At 48.6% G+C, this 13,604-nt stretch overlaps 1 protein-coding gene across 3 annotated transcripts in view; it reads right to left on the reverse strand.

Moving 5' to 3' along the window:
* Positions 1-8,057: 8,057 nt before the first annotated feature.
* Positions 8,058-13,604, reverse strand: part of Gpam (glycerol-3-phosphate acyltransferase, mitochondrial) — a 59,195-nt gene continuing 53,648 nt past the window's right edge. For all 3 annotated transcript variants that reach the window (XM_076563309.1, XM_076563308.1, XM_076563310.1), the window contains 4 exons: positions 13,059-13,199; positions 12,090-12,279; positions 11,163-11,221; positions 8,058-10,518 (listed from right to left, as the gene is read on the reverse strand). In XM_076563309.1, coding sequence (XP_076419424.1) covers positions 10,402-10,518; positions 11,163-11,221; positions 12,090-12,279; positions 13,059-13,199 — 507 coding nt within the window. In that variant the 3' untranslated portion in view covers positions 8,058-10,401. The remainder of the gene's footprint in view (positions 10,519-11,162; positions 11,222-12,089; positions 12,280-13,058; positions 13,200-13,604) is intronic.

A 13,604-nucleotide genomic window follows, 5' to 3' on the forward strand; every position in this document is an offset into this window, starting at 1 on the left:
TCAAACGCTGGCCAAGGAGTGGGCGGGCAGAAGACAAATGAGTTTGCCGGGTTATCTGAAGAGACAGCGCCCTGACTGAGCTAACATTTAGCCATCGTAATAAGCAGGCTGGGGCAGAGTGCTTCCAGCGTGTTCGGTTTTTCAGGTTGTCACCTGTTAGATGAAAGCAGGTCGTCAGAAAACAGGCTCAAGACCCAGTAGGTGTGGGGCTGGGACGTGAACCCAGGCAGCCTTGACCAGGGTCTGCTACTGGGTAGCAAAGCTTTGGGCACAATATCATGCAAAGACAGTTACACCTGAAGCTGCTGTGGACGGGAGGAAGTCTCCAGATACTGGCACCAATTTCCATGGGTTCAAAATGTTGTGTTGGCAATTTAGACTCCATGCCAAAAGAAAGCATTTTTTAGAAAGCACTCACCCATGACCTTCTATGCAGTGGTCATCTTTTCTTCTCCCTGAGGTCCCAAAGGTAAGATTGACGGTTCATCACATGCAGTGGTGATGTTCAAATTACCACACATACACACATGGCCACAGCTGCAGCCCCTTTGGGCTGGGCTGGGTTCTGGCATGGGGCTTCACATTTTGGATGAAATAATAACTTTATTTCCTAGTGCTCCTCCATTCTACCCCTCTCCTTCCCCCACCCCAGATGAGATTTAACCACATAGAGTCCTGAACTCCGAACATCCACAAAGAAGGCCAAGGCCGAAGAAACCTGAGGTCCGGCCTCCTAGTTGCCAGCGTCCCCGAAGAAGCTGAAGAGTTTGTGTTGAAGAATCTCACTGCACTTCTTCATCTGTCGATCGGGAAGTGGCTGGTCCTGCCCACACAGCTGGCCGCTCGGTGATTGGCTGTCAGTTTGTGTTCAGAAAAATCAAATTGCTCCGTCTGCAGATTCAACTGGCCCTCTGTCCTCCATTTTAAAGATGTGTGCATTCGGAGACACCTCTGTCCACTTTAGAAGACAAAACAACTGCACAGGCCCAGGGATCAGATGACCCTTCGCACAGGGCCCGGGCAAATGCAGCAACAGAAAGATACACATCTCTGTTCCCCACCAACCCACAACTCCAGGTAGGAGTGTAGATCTAACAACTTTAACCACAGCCAGAGGGTTACAGGGGGAAAAAACACTTCCAACGTCTTAGAAAATGTATTTCACTTGCTTCAAAAGTCAAGTGCAAGCAGATCAGCCTGGAGCCTCCAAGTCACCAGAGCGGATGGGGTGACAACATGCAGATCCTGTATATAACCACTTAATAGTTTGTCAAATTGAATTAGCAGGTGAAATTCTGAAAGGTTCCCATCTAAACTATCTGCCCCTTCCCCTTCCTTAAAGACCCAGTGAAAGGGTGTCTGTTGGATGAGAACCCCACAGTCATGCCCGTCTCCACAGCAGCCTTGGCAGGCTCTGGAACCACCTCATCCAAATGCAGTGTCCTCAGGAATTTTTCTTGAGTGTGGTCCTTGTCCCCTGGGGGATACAGTGCTGCTCCAGGGTGAGGGCAGGACGCTTGTGTGGTGACAGTTGCATGCTCTCCCCATTCTGAAGGTTGGCTCTGGAGAGTACTGGCACTTCCTGGACACTTAACTCCCAAATTTTGACATCCCCAAACACTGGGGGTAGACCTTTCCCAAAGAAACAACAGAGGAACCATCCATCCCGTCACTACCTCTCACGGACGGGGCTTTCATGGTGCTCATCCAAAATGCTGGAGAGATGGCTCAGTGGTTAAGAGCCCTGGCTGATCTAGGGACCCAGGTTCATTTCCCAGCACCAACACATGGCTCACATCTGTCTGGGACTCCAGTTCCAGGGGATCCAACACCCTGTTCTAGCCTCCAAGGGCACTGCAGACATGGTGCAGTAATATACTCACACACGTACATACACATAAAATATTTTAACTGTCCAATTGTAGTCTTTGGAAATGCTAACTCTTGACATAGGTTCACAGCTCAGCATTGTCTAAGGAAGAGTAAAGAAGACTGTCTTGGCTTGGTTTTCTAGAACCAGCCAAGAGACAAGAGTTCAGCACCAAGTCATCTATGTGTGTGCTGAGGCCAGGGAGGAGGAGCAGAAAGGGACTGACCAAGGAGACAGAGGAAAATGAGAAGAGTGCTGGGTGGGTCACTGGTACAGAAGCCTGCCAGCACCGGGACCCTCAGAATGTTCTGAGAGACGAAGAAGCCAAACAGAGGCTGCGGTCGGTCCCACCTTATAAACTGAAGGTCATACATGAGACGTTGGCTCACCAGCACTTTGGGCGGAGTCTAGGAATGGCGTCTACAGAATCAGGAAGAGATGGGCACAGGAGCTCCCACAGGTGACAGTCGTGGCAGCCAGGCAGAAACAGGTCAGAGACCTTCTGAATCCACTGAAAAGCCCTGCCGCGGGAAAACCCAGTCCAATAAAAGAAGCCCATCTTCAAGCTGAGAATAAATGATACTTCTGGGACACTTCAAAAGACTCATCTGGCAGTTGCTTTTATTAGCCCCAACTTATAAAAGGGTGAATTCAAGCATGCGCCCAAAAGTCATGTAAGCAATTAACTGACTCTAATTTGCATACTTGTTGAAGTTCATATTACAAAGACCTTGCCAGGCAGGCGATCACCTTAGGAGCAAAGCATTCAGTCCCACTTTGTAATTCTTGACAGTACTCCGGGACACATCATGTGGGTGGCAAGCGTCTGTGGCGCTTGCTTGGCTGTAGCGACCCCATGGTCAGTGTCCACCATGTTCTAACTCCTCAGAGCCGTGAGACCCGAACACTGCCCGCGTTGTATGTCTGTGCATGTGGTGCACGTGTGCGGTGTATGTGCATGTGTGCTGACGAGCACACGGAGAGACCAGGCAGGGCCTTGGGTGTCCTGCTCTGTCCACCTTATTCCCCTGAGATGGATGGGGTCTTCACTGACCCTGGAGCTAGGCTGGAAGGCAGCAAGCCCCAGCCATCTTCCTGTCTCCACCCTCGACAGCACTGGTCACGAGCATTCGCAGCCAGGCCTGGCTTTTTCCATCAGCGCTGAGATCCCAACTCAGACCCCATGAGGGCACAGCAAGCACCCCATCCTAGTTTCATTCTGCTGTTATGACAGAACGCTCTGACCAAGAGCAACCTGGGGAAGAAAGGATTGATTTCGGCTTACACTTCCGGGTCACCGTCCATCGCTGAGGGAAGTCCGGGCAGGAACTGAAGGTGGAGACCATAGATGAAGGCTGCTCACCAGCTCTCACTGCCTTTTTTGCTAGCTTTCTTTTTTTTTTAATTTTTTTTTATATTTTATTAACTTTTATTGATTCTTTGTGGTTTTCACATCATGCATCCCGATTGAGTCCATCTCCCCACCTCACCCCTGCATCCACCCCCCCACTCTCGCACCCTCCCCACAACGCAAAACAAAATTTAAAAGAAAAACCAAACCAAACAAAGAAAGCAAATCAAAACAGAATAAGGAAGGAAGGAAGGAAGGAAGGAAGGAAGGAAGGAAGGAAGGAAGGAAGGAAGGAAGGAAGGAAGGAAGGAAGGAAGGAAGGAAGGAAGGAAGGGACTCTTGCTGTAGAAGCTGTGGTGTGGCCCAGTGAGTCCCACACACAGTTCACCCTTTAGTTCTTCATTTCATCTTCATTTGTGCTCATTGCCAACAGTCGTTGGTCTGGCTGAGGCCTCCATCCTCGGTCACACCATCAACACTGGGTTCTCACGGGGCTTTCCCCGCTCCGTTGTCCTGTGCTGTGGAGATCCTGCAGTTTGGGATCTGTAGGTTTGTTGCCTTCTCGTGCTCTAACAGTTCATCGATGAGACGGATGTTCAGCCGAAGAATGGATAAAGAAAATGTGGTCCATTTACACCATGGAGTATTACGCAAAGCAAAGGATAGCCAGGTAAAGAGGAGGACCCTAAGAGGGACACACATGGATCGCTCCAGGAAGGGGAAAGGGTTAAGATCTCCTGGGTAAACTGGGAGGGGGGATTAGAGGAGAGGGAATAGGAAGTGGGAACATGAGGGCTTGAAAAGGCTGATATGGGGGAGACAGGGAGGGAGAGCAATGGAAGAGATATCTTGACAGAGTGTACCAGTAAGGGATGGGAAGAAATCTGCATCTAGGGAAAACCCCAGGAACTCACAAGACTGTCCCCAGCTAAGACCTAGCAATGATGGAGAGGTGACAGAATTTTCCCAAGGGCCTACCCTGAGAAGATTCTTCCCAAAGTCCTGGGGCAGAGGCTACGTCTGGAGTGGGGTTATCTGAAGGAAAAGAATCTGAAGTGTACACCATGTTCTTTCATCCGTTACTTTATTTCTCTAAGACAAAATTCTATCTATAGAGCTTCAATTCCATCCTGACTCTCAGTTCCTCTCTGTATCTACCTTTTCAGTCCCCTCAAAGCCCTAGTAATAACTAAGCCCTTACGCTTTTGATCTCATCTTTGTCCCCTGTACCTTCATCCTCCATCTTTCCTTCCTAGCTCTTACTCCTGGCTCTGAGAAAACTCTACAAGAGATCTGCCTTAGCCATCTACAGAATCTCTGCCTCTCTCTCTTCTCTCTGGCCAAGTGGCTCTGTCTACCATCTACAGAAAACGGCCTTGTTCTTCCTCTCCTCACCATGCGACTCCCTGCCTACCTCTGGAATCCCACTCCAGTCCTTACTGCACCTGGTTATGCAGGAAGCCCTATCGTCCTCAGTCAATCGCTCTGCAATGCCACTAGGCCTGAAGGCAAGGGATGGTCTGAGCTTCATTAGCACAAGAACAAAGCTGTGCATCCATAACCTGCCTGTCTCCTAGGCTGGGGGGGGGGGTGTTAGTTACCTAGTGGATCAGTGTCTTTGCCATGGCCTGGTAGTATATGGGTGTACAAGAATTTCATAGCAGGCCAGGCGTTGGTGGTGCACGCCTTTAATCCCAGCACTCGGGAGGCAGAGTCAGGCGGATCTCTGTGAGTTCAAGGCCAGCCTGGGCTACCAAGTGAGCTCCAGGAAAGGCGCAAAGTTACACAGAGAAACCCTGTCTCGAAAAACCAAAAAAAAAAAAAAAAAAAAAAATTCATAGCAGAAGACAACTGAAATATTAAAAATTGATTAACACCAAATATTTCTTGATAATTGGCTTCCTCTAGAAAAAAATGCCTTGAATTTTCTAGGTATAGCTTAAATATACAGCTGAATCTCTATAATATGTTCTTGTGGCCTGCTAGAGAGAGGATGCTTGAACTAGCCTTCCCCTGCATTCAGATTGGTGACTACCCTGTCATCATAGAACCTACATCCAGTGGCTGATGGAAGCAGATGCAGAGACCCACAGCAAAGCATTGGGCTGAGCTTTTGGAGTTCAGTTGAAGAGAGGAAGGAGAGGTTATCAGAGCAAGGGGGTCAGGATCATGATGGGAAAAACCACAGAGAGAGCTGACCAAAGCTAATGGGCGCTCATGGACTCTGGACTGACAGCTGGAGATCTTGCATGGGACCGCACCAGGCCCTCTGAATGTGGGTGAAAGTTGTGTGGCTGGATGTGTTTGTGGGTCCCCTGACAATGGGACCAGGACTTACCCTGGGTACACGAACTGGCTTTTTAGAGCCCATTCCCTAAGGTGCGATGCCTTACTCAGCCTTGATGCAGGAGGGAGGGGCTAGGTCTGGCCCCAACATGGTGTAACAGCCTGTGCTGACTACCCAAAGGAGGCCTTACTCTCTATGAGGAAGGGATGGGGGTAGGTGAGGGGAGGGAGCGGGAGAAGGGGGGGACAGGGGTTGGTATGTAAAAGGAAAGGAATTTTTTTTAATTAAAAAAAAAAAAAGAGGGCCTTCCCCTTCCCACCTGCCCTCCTTCATCTGCCATGTATGGGTGAGGGGAAGATGCCCTCCTCCCACCCCTTGCTACCTGTGGCAGGTGAGAGAGCAGGCCCCAGGATCACAAGAGTTGGGGAACTAGCCCTGACCCTCACCAGCTGCAGCACACAGGAGAGCAGACCCTGCAACCCACCAGGGCACCACACTAGAGCGAACCCTGTTGTCAGGGGCACAGGTGAGCCAGCCCTGAGGGTGTAAGAACAGGAAATCTGACCCCAACACACACACACACACACACACACACACACACACACACACACACACACACACACACGAACCCTGTTGTCAGGGGCACAGGTGAGCCAGCCCTGAGGGTGTAAGAACAGGAAATCTGACCCCAACACACACACACACACACACCTCATATGCCCCCTACAGCAATTGGCAGACCCTGCACCTCACCTGGGCAATACAGCGGGGCTAGTCCTGATGGTGTGAGTGTGAGCGAGCATGAGTGTGAATGAACGGAGCTGGACCGGAGGGCCTGAGAGCAGAACAGGCTCACTGGAGGGACTGGCAGAGCATGTGAGGCAGGGGGTTGGAGAGACAATGGGGGAAAGCTGGCAGGCTGACCAGTCCAGCTGAAGCCCAGGTCCGTGGCCCACCCCAACATCCACCTCATCTATGAGCTGATAGCTTTCTTATACAGCCCAGAATCACCTACACAGGTACCAACCATACTGGGCGGGGCTTCTCCCCCATCAATCATCATTCAAGACAATTCCTCAGACACAGACACAGGCTGCTGCCCTAACCAGCAAATACACTCCACAGCTGGCGGCGGCGGCCAGGTGGAAATCCTGTTCCCTCAAGCACCGGCTCTCACAGCCGCTAAAGGAAACTTTACCTCAATCTCTATACAAGTATAGAACTCAGGACTCAAAGGTTGAGGTGAAATCCTGCTAGCTCAGACAGGCTGAACAGTAAATAGCTGACCTTCTCTCCTTGCTCACACCTCCCAAACAAGGGGGTCGTCCTTCTGCTCAGCCCCTACTTAAGAACCCTCGTGAAACTTAGTTCCTCCCTACCACTTCCTGTCAGCTAGTTGCTGACTCGGCCTCCTGACCCCAGGTTCATTTCATTTCATCAAACAAATGTAACACGTCTTTACATTGTTAACAAAAGCAGCAGAAACAAATGTAAGACACCTTTACACAGTTAAAACAATATTCCACAACAGACTGGGTTTTTTTTTTTCTGGTTTATTAAAACAGAACTCCATTTCCATGCTTCTCAGGATACACCATCATCAGGCATAAAAATCAGTGAGCATTTCCACAGCGGGGTCCCTCACAAAATCATACAGTGCTATTCTACAGTAGTAGTTTTTTACAACAATCTAGGTCACTTTGTACAATGGGCAAATACTGTAACAAACATCCGGCATAGAGACGGTTAGCCCTTCAGCTGTTGGGAGGTAAGGTCAAGAGTCTCTAGAAGCAGTCATTGGTTGTACTAAACTAAATGCCAGACGGCAACTCTCAGGCTCCTAAAAAGTGTTTTTAAAAAACAAATTTACATCCCATAGTAAGTCTTATAAACCTTAAAGATAGGGTCTATCATTTCAAAACACTAGAATTATCTATGGATAAAAATCTGCATTCAGTTGTGCAGCATTTTCTTCTAGATCTGAATTAAAACCTTTATTGTTTACCCCAATTAATCTTTGTATTAATTCTGCTACTTTCAGTTTTAAAAGGCCAGGGCCGTGGGTAGCTGATTTCCAGTCAATGTTCTGTGCTTACTCTTTCCAACTAGGAAAAATAACGTCCACTCAATGCATCATGGACGATACAAAAGCATGCAAATTCTGCCTCAATACCACTGTTTGTGACCATTTGGTCTGCTTAAAGAACTAATTAATTAATGTAGTTTCCCAAAATGTTTTCCATGGCATGCAGCGAGGTGTCCCGGAGGGGAGAAAGGTCCTGAGGTCAAAACAGTTTGGGAAATTCTAGGTTCCGCAGGCTTGTGTACTGCCTTTCAGCGCTAAAGTGAACTGTAGATTTCCCACGTCTCCCCAGAACCCAGACACACATGTCAGAGCTCACATGATACAAACACTATGGGAAACGAGGACGCTTCCACTCACTGCCATCCCAGATATATTTTCTGTACTCACCCTCATGACTTCCAAGGTTTAATAGAGCCAAGAAGGGTGCAGCGCATTCCTGGTTGCACTCACCTTAACACTTGTCTGCCTTCACTGTCCTTAGGATTAGAAAAGCAAACATCCCTCCCCTCTCTGAATTACTTGGGTTAGCCTCACTTAAAAAGAGTGCAGCTTCATATTGCTCAGTATTAGGTTTTTAGTTATTTATTTTAAATTGACTCACAGTCTTCCCCTGAAGGGCATGCATTTCAGTTTGACAGAAATGCAGTAGAGTAAACTGTAATAAATTATATACAAGCACCTAGTTTGTTTAATCTTCTGAGGAAGCCACCACTGCTGGAAAACAAGGGGATGTCTCTATTAGTGAACAGGGCGCCCTGCCAGCCTTAGTGTGGAACCAACCTTCTGGTTTTCTTTCCTTTTCCTAATGAGGCACTGAAGAATGAGTTGTGCTAAATTAACTAACTCAAGGGTCAGCTTGTCGGGGTGAGCATAACTTTGGTTGAGATTTGTCCTCTTTAAAAAAGGTTTCAAAGCACCAGTTAATTCCAAAAAGCATGCATACCGCTCCTCACAGTGAGTTAGGTGTCCGTGACAGCAAGTGAGCTGCAGTCTCTAAAATGAAACTGACCAGAAGGGAAGCACAGCAAGGGACGTGCACGTTTTTCTGCGTGAAGCAGGCTGCAGAAGCAGCAGTTTTCTGCAGGTGCCAGGCAGGCAGGCAGGGCGACAGCACCCACTGGGAGGTCAGGTCCACAGCTCTGCAGCCACCTGACCGAGGGAGCCACCTTCCGTTTCCATTTAGAGGGTAAAGAAAGAAGAAAGACCAACAAAATGCTCGAGTCCCCAGAAGGGTCTCCCCAAGGGAGTGAGCCCGACCCCGGGTACTCCCAAGCACAGCCAGTGTAACAATATAGAAGGCTAAAGGTGAACATCTCACTCCACACTCACGTCGCTACAATTGACAGTGAACTGACGCAAAGGGAAGGGAGACTTGACATGCACAACTGGGCAGGGGTGCAGACCCCAGCACGGCGTTATTGCTATGAGCTCCAAACCAGCCATTTCATGCACTGTGTGATGCCAGGCAGGAGCCCACCCTCCCCGAACACACACATCTCTCACAGGATACTATTAGTGTTTAAAATTCAAGTTCAGGAAAGTACAAACCTCACCCCTAATACTTTTATAAATCCAAATCATCTATGGAACACTCATCAGAAAAATTCCTAATTCCATAAAATCAATAAGATATGGACAGGAGATTGTTAGAAATTGTATTGTCACATGATCATTAAGAAACTGCCATAATTACCACAAATAACTAACAATTATGCTCCTTGCTCACAAAAAGGCACCTACCCATTGTAAAGAGAAAATTTTCATAATTATTTGCCTGTAAGTGGCAATGGAGTTTGGGTATGTAGCCCATACAAATGTCTAAAACACCAAGGATTCTTCTCAGAGTTTAAAATCCACATAGGCCTCCAACCATCTGCCACTCTGTAGGGCCACTGTGCATGCCACACAGGCTGCACAATGCACCATTTGAGCACTAGTCATCTAGACTGGGGTGCAGCACCCAGTGTGTGGGCAGCATCTGGAAACCCCAGGTCAGCAGGCGGCAGCCAGGGTGCCACAGGCCAGCAATCCCCAGCCAAGCTACCAACCAGCACAGAAGCTGACGGGCTGGAGGCCCCTACGAGGCAGAAGTGCCCACCATTCAAGGGCGGGGAGGGTGCAGCTATCAAACAGTGGGCGATTCTGAATACTGCCCGGACATCACAACTCCATGGCCCTCTGTCCTGTGAGCAAAGCCTCCAGTGCCTCCTTCCTGGCCAAGTGCAGCTTCATTCACCCTTTCCAACCAGATTCACCTCCCGACACTGGATCTGTTGTCACGGTATCTCACTTCCTGCCCTACACAGTATCGTCTGCTTTCAGGCAGCTATTCAAACATGTTTTGAGACTGCCAGCCCAGGGCAGAGTCATTCCTTAGTAAAGCACTTGAGAGGAAAGGGTTCTCACACAGACAGCGCTAAGATGGAGATGGAGAAACATTATTACATACTATACAGGAGTCAGTTCTACATACACCTCTATGTCCATCACAGTAACTAGTCCTTAGAAGTCAAACTTAAAATGTGAATCTTTAATAAACTCCAAAATAACTTACTGAGATGTCACCTAGTAACCTAGCGATCAGGGATCACAGATGGCATGGCCCCAAGTGCTCTGCGCAGGCCACTGCGACTGTGCTGGGTGGAGCGCAGGTCCCCGGGGGTGGGCAGAAGGCACGCATCTTCCTGGAGGTCTCCTCGGAGTAAGGCAGGCTGGGCCACACCAGGACACCTGCCACACTGGGTCAGACTGGAGCCTTCGAGGGACTCATCCTTAGCCCCTCCCTCGCCGTAGGTGCTGAGAGATCCCTACAGCACCACAAAACTCAGAATATACTCCAGGAGTTTCTGCCGGTTGCACTGAGGTAGGAAAGTACTGCTCAGTTCTAAAACAGAGACTCTCTTCTGCTTGGTCTCTTTGAAAACCTAAAGAGAGAGGTAAGAGAAAATACAAGTCAAAAACCAAGCAGGGTAGAGGCAGCACGCTTGTTAGCAGCCCCAGACATATGTCCACGGCCCAGAAAGACTCCCTCTATTCTATCAGTTAGGACAGAACACTGTAGGCCGCTCCACATAAATGTGGTATGGAGATTTGCACGTCCAATGCCAGCACTATAGATGTGTGGGTCTGATGCAAGCGTGGAGACGTGAGACAGGGATTTCAGGGAGTTCAGCCAGTGCCTTGGGTTTCACAGATTATATTAGAATAAAGTCAGAAACAGACCCTTATAAAAAGTCACATGCAGCTCTGTGGAGCTCATCATACATGAAGGTAAAGAAACCTGAGGCTAATTCTAGCAATGTTAGTAAACATGCAAGAAAATAACAGACTATGGAATAGTTAACTCTGAATGTGCCCAATGGCCGTTACTTATAGTTTGGGAATGAATGTGAAACCCAAAGAATCCTGAGACATCCAAACAAGCCTTCAACATGTCCTGCCCCAACCCTCACCCTAGGAAATACATTCCCAATTAGCCCTGCAGAAAATGCTTCTTCCAGATCCCACAAAGGGAGAGCAACAGATCAAGCCACATGAAACAAAGGCCAGCACGGTCGTGGACACATACCCCGATATCCTTAAACATTTTCACAGCGTTCTTCACAAGACAGTATGTGGCACTCTCAGCTGCAGAGAAACAACAAGGCCTGTCAGTGTTCAGGCTCTGCACACCCAAGTCTCTACATCGGAGGCTACAGAGTGTGGAAGCAGGAGTCCAGACTGGAGCAAGCTCCCTACTGCTCCTGGCAACTACCACGGCCTCCTTCAAATGACCTACTATCTCTTTAAACCTATTCTATCATCTGCTAATGAAAACAGATTTAAAAAGAGGCAGAGAAGAGAGAAGGAAGACACACAAAGCATCCGTCTTCCAGGGGTTTGTGAGAATCCAACAAGATGGTGTGTAAAAAATTTTTTAAAACTGGACAGTGATGCAGAGATGATTCTTAGGCCCATGACCACACACGAAGCTCATGTCTAGGGATCAGGAAACAAGATTTCTAACCCATGTTTGCCACTGATTAGCCAAGGGCCTGGGACAGGCATCCCTAAAGTGGCATGAAGGGAATAACTATCTCTCCATCTCTTCTGGCTCTGAAAGCTGACTGTCCTACAGACGTGCCGAGGGCACGCGCTAAGCTGTGGTGCCCACCACCTGGATTCAGACAGGTACAAGGCAGCATATGGCAAAGGGGCTCTTCACTGCCAACAGCTCGATGCCATCAGCAGCAAGGCAAAGAGAGGTGGCACCTGCACAGTGAACAACTACACAGCAGACAGAACCACACGCAGCATGTACGAATCTCACTCATCATGTTAACTGCAAAAAGGCAGACACAGAATACAGAACTGCACCATTTAATTTATATGACATACCATGGCAGATCTCGGGAATGAAAAGTCAGCATAATTCCGCATTTTTTCCCAATTTCCCAAAATCAACAGATCATAGGGAAACAGTTTTAAAAGAAGCCAAAACAATGATTCCACATACCATACACTGCCACATTCCTCTCTGTCCTGGTGATAAGATATCTGTGCAGCTTCTGCAGGTACTCAGACTCGGGAACTGGACCACTGAAGTTGTGGACAAAGATGGCAGCAGAGCTGTAGGCCTCTAGCAAGGGCCCCAGGAGCCTCTGAAGAAAGGTGATGAACTGCTGGTGTTCCTTGGATTGGCTCACCTGAGTGTGAGAGGAGGCGAGGTCACAAGAAAGGATGGGACAGCGGAGCTGGCTGCTGGGGAATCTGGGAGGGCCCAGTACTTCAGATGGTCCCTCCCACCAGCACTGCATGAAAGGTGTCTGCTGCTCCAGCATGTGATTAGGAAAGAGCAGCTGAGATCAGAGTACTCTTCAGGGCAATCATTCGCCTCCATAGACTTGAGGGGTGTGTCCGCTCAACAGTCATCCAGAAGGAATCATCCCAATTGGCTGACAAGATTATAACCAATTCTCAGCACTAAAAACACCTGGACTAGGGGCTGAGCCCTCCAGGTTTGCAATCCAAGCATGACGGCCACTCATGCATGCAAAAAGCAGGGAGCAGCTACTATATATTCAAGTACACGAAGCAAGAGCACTGTGCAATGGGAAACTATAAAACCCAAGTGGAAAGAGAGGCAGCGCCTAAGTGTCATGTGGAAACACGACGCCTGCCCTGTGGAAAGCGGGTACAAGCAGGTCTCGGGTGCCACCTGAACAGTTCTCGGAGGTGCTGAAGTCGCTTCCTTTCTTCCTCCTACCTTTTCAAATAAATCCTCTCCCCTGTCCACTTACCAGGCCCCAAACTGGACAATATAAGGCATTAACTCTAAATGACTTTACAGGGCGAACGGTCCCCGAGCTGGCTAGAGCTGGCTCAGAAGTTCTTTGGATATGAGTAAGTCACAGTCCCCACTGCCGGGCTGCAACGCCAACTTAACGCTTCACTGCTGTAGACCCAGAATCCTTCACCAAAGTACCTTCAGATAGCAATCTCGCTGCTCCTCACCAAAATCACTGTCTTCATCTTCTTCATCACTTCTCCAATTCAGGGGTTCTGGAAGCTTCTTGTCCCACTGCTGTTCTGTAAGACCAGGACTGACATCTTCCTGGTCATCTTGCTATACCAAGAAGATGACTAAGAGTAATTACTCTGCCTAGGCACACAACCAACCACCAACCAACCCTGACAAAACAATCCTCTTCTCAGAGCCTGCCTGATCCTTCTCTGCCTCACACCCCTCATGCTAATTTTCAGCCTTTTCCAAAGTCAAAACCACTGGGAGGCAGCAGGGGAGCAGAAGGAGCTTGAGGGAGAGCTACAAGATGGAACTTTCACATCTTCCGAAACTGCTTTCCCTCTCCCCGTGAACTACGCTACATCTAGCAGACCAGATCTGCAATCTCAAAAGATAAAAATGATTACGTGTAAGCTACAAGTATCCTGATAGGCTTCATGTCTCATTCCAGAATCAACTTCTGGATGCCAGAGATCAAATCACAGTATGTTTTAATCTAGAAAATAC

This window comes from Peromyscus maniculatus, chromosome 1, assembly GCF_049852395.1.
Source record: "Peromyscus maniculatus bairdii isolate BWxNUB_F1_BW_parent chromosome 1, HU_Pman_BW_mat_3.1, whole genome shotgun sequence".
NCBI classification, from domain to species: Eukaryota; Metazoa; Chordata; class Mammalia; order Rodentia; family Cricetidae; genus Peromyscus; species Peromyscus maniculatus.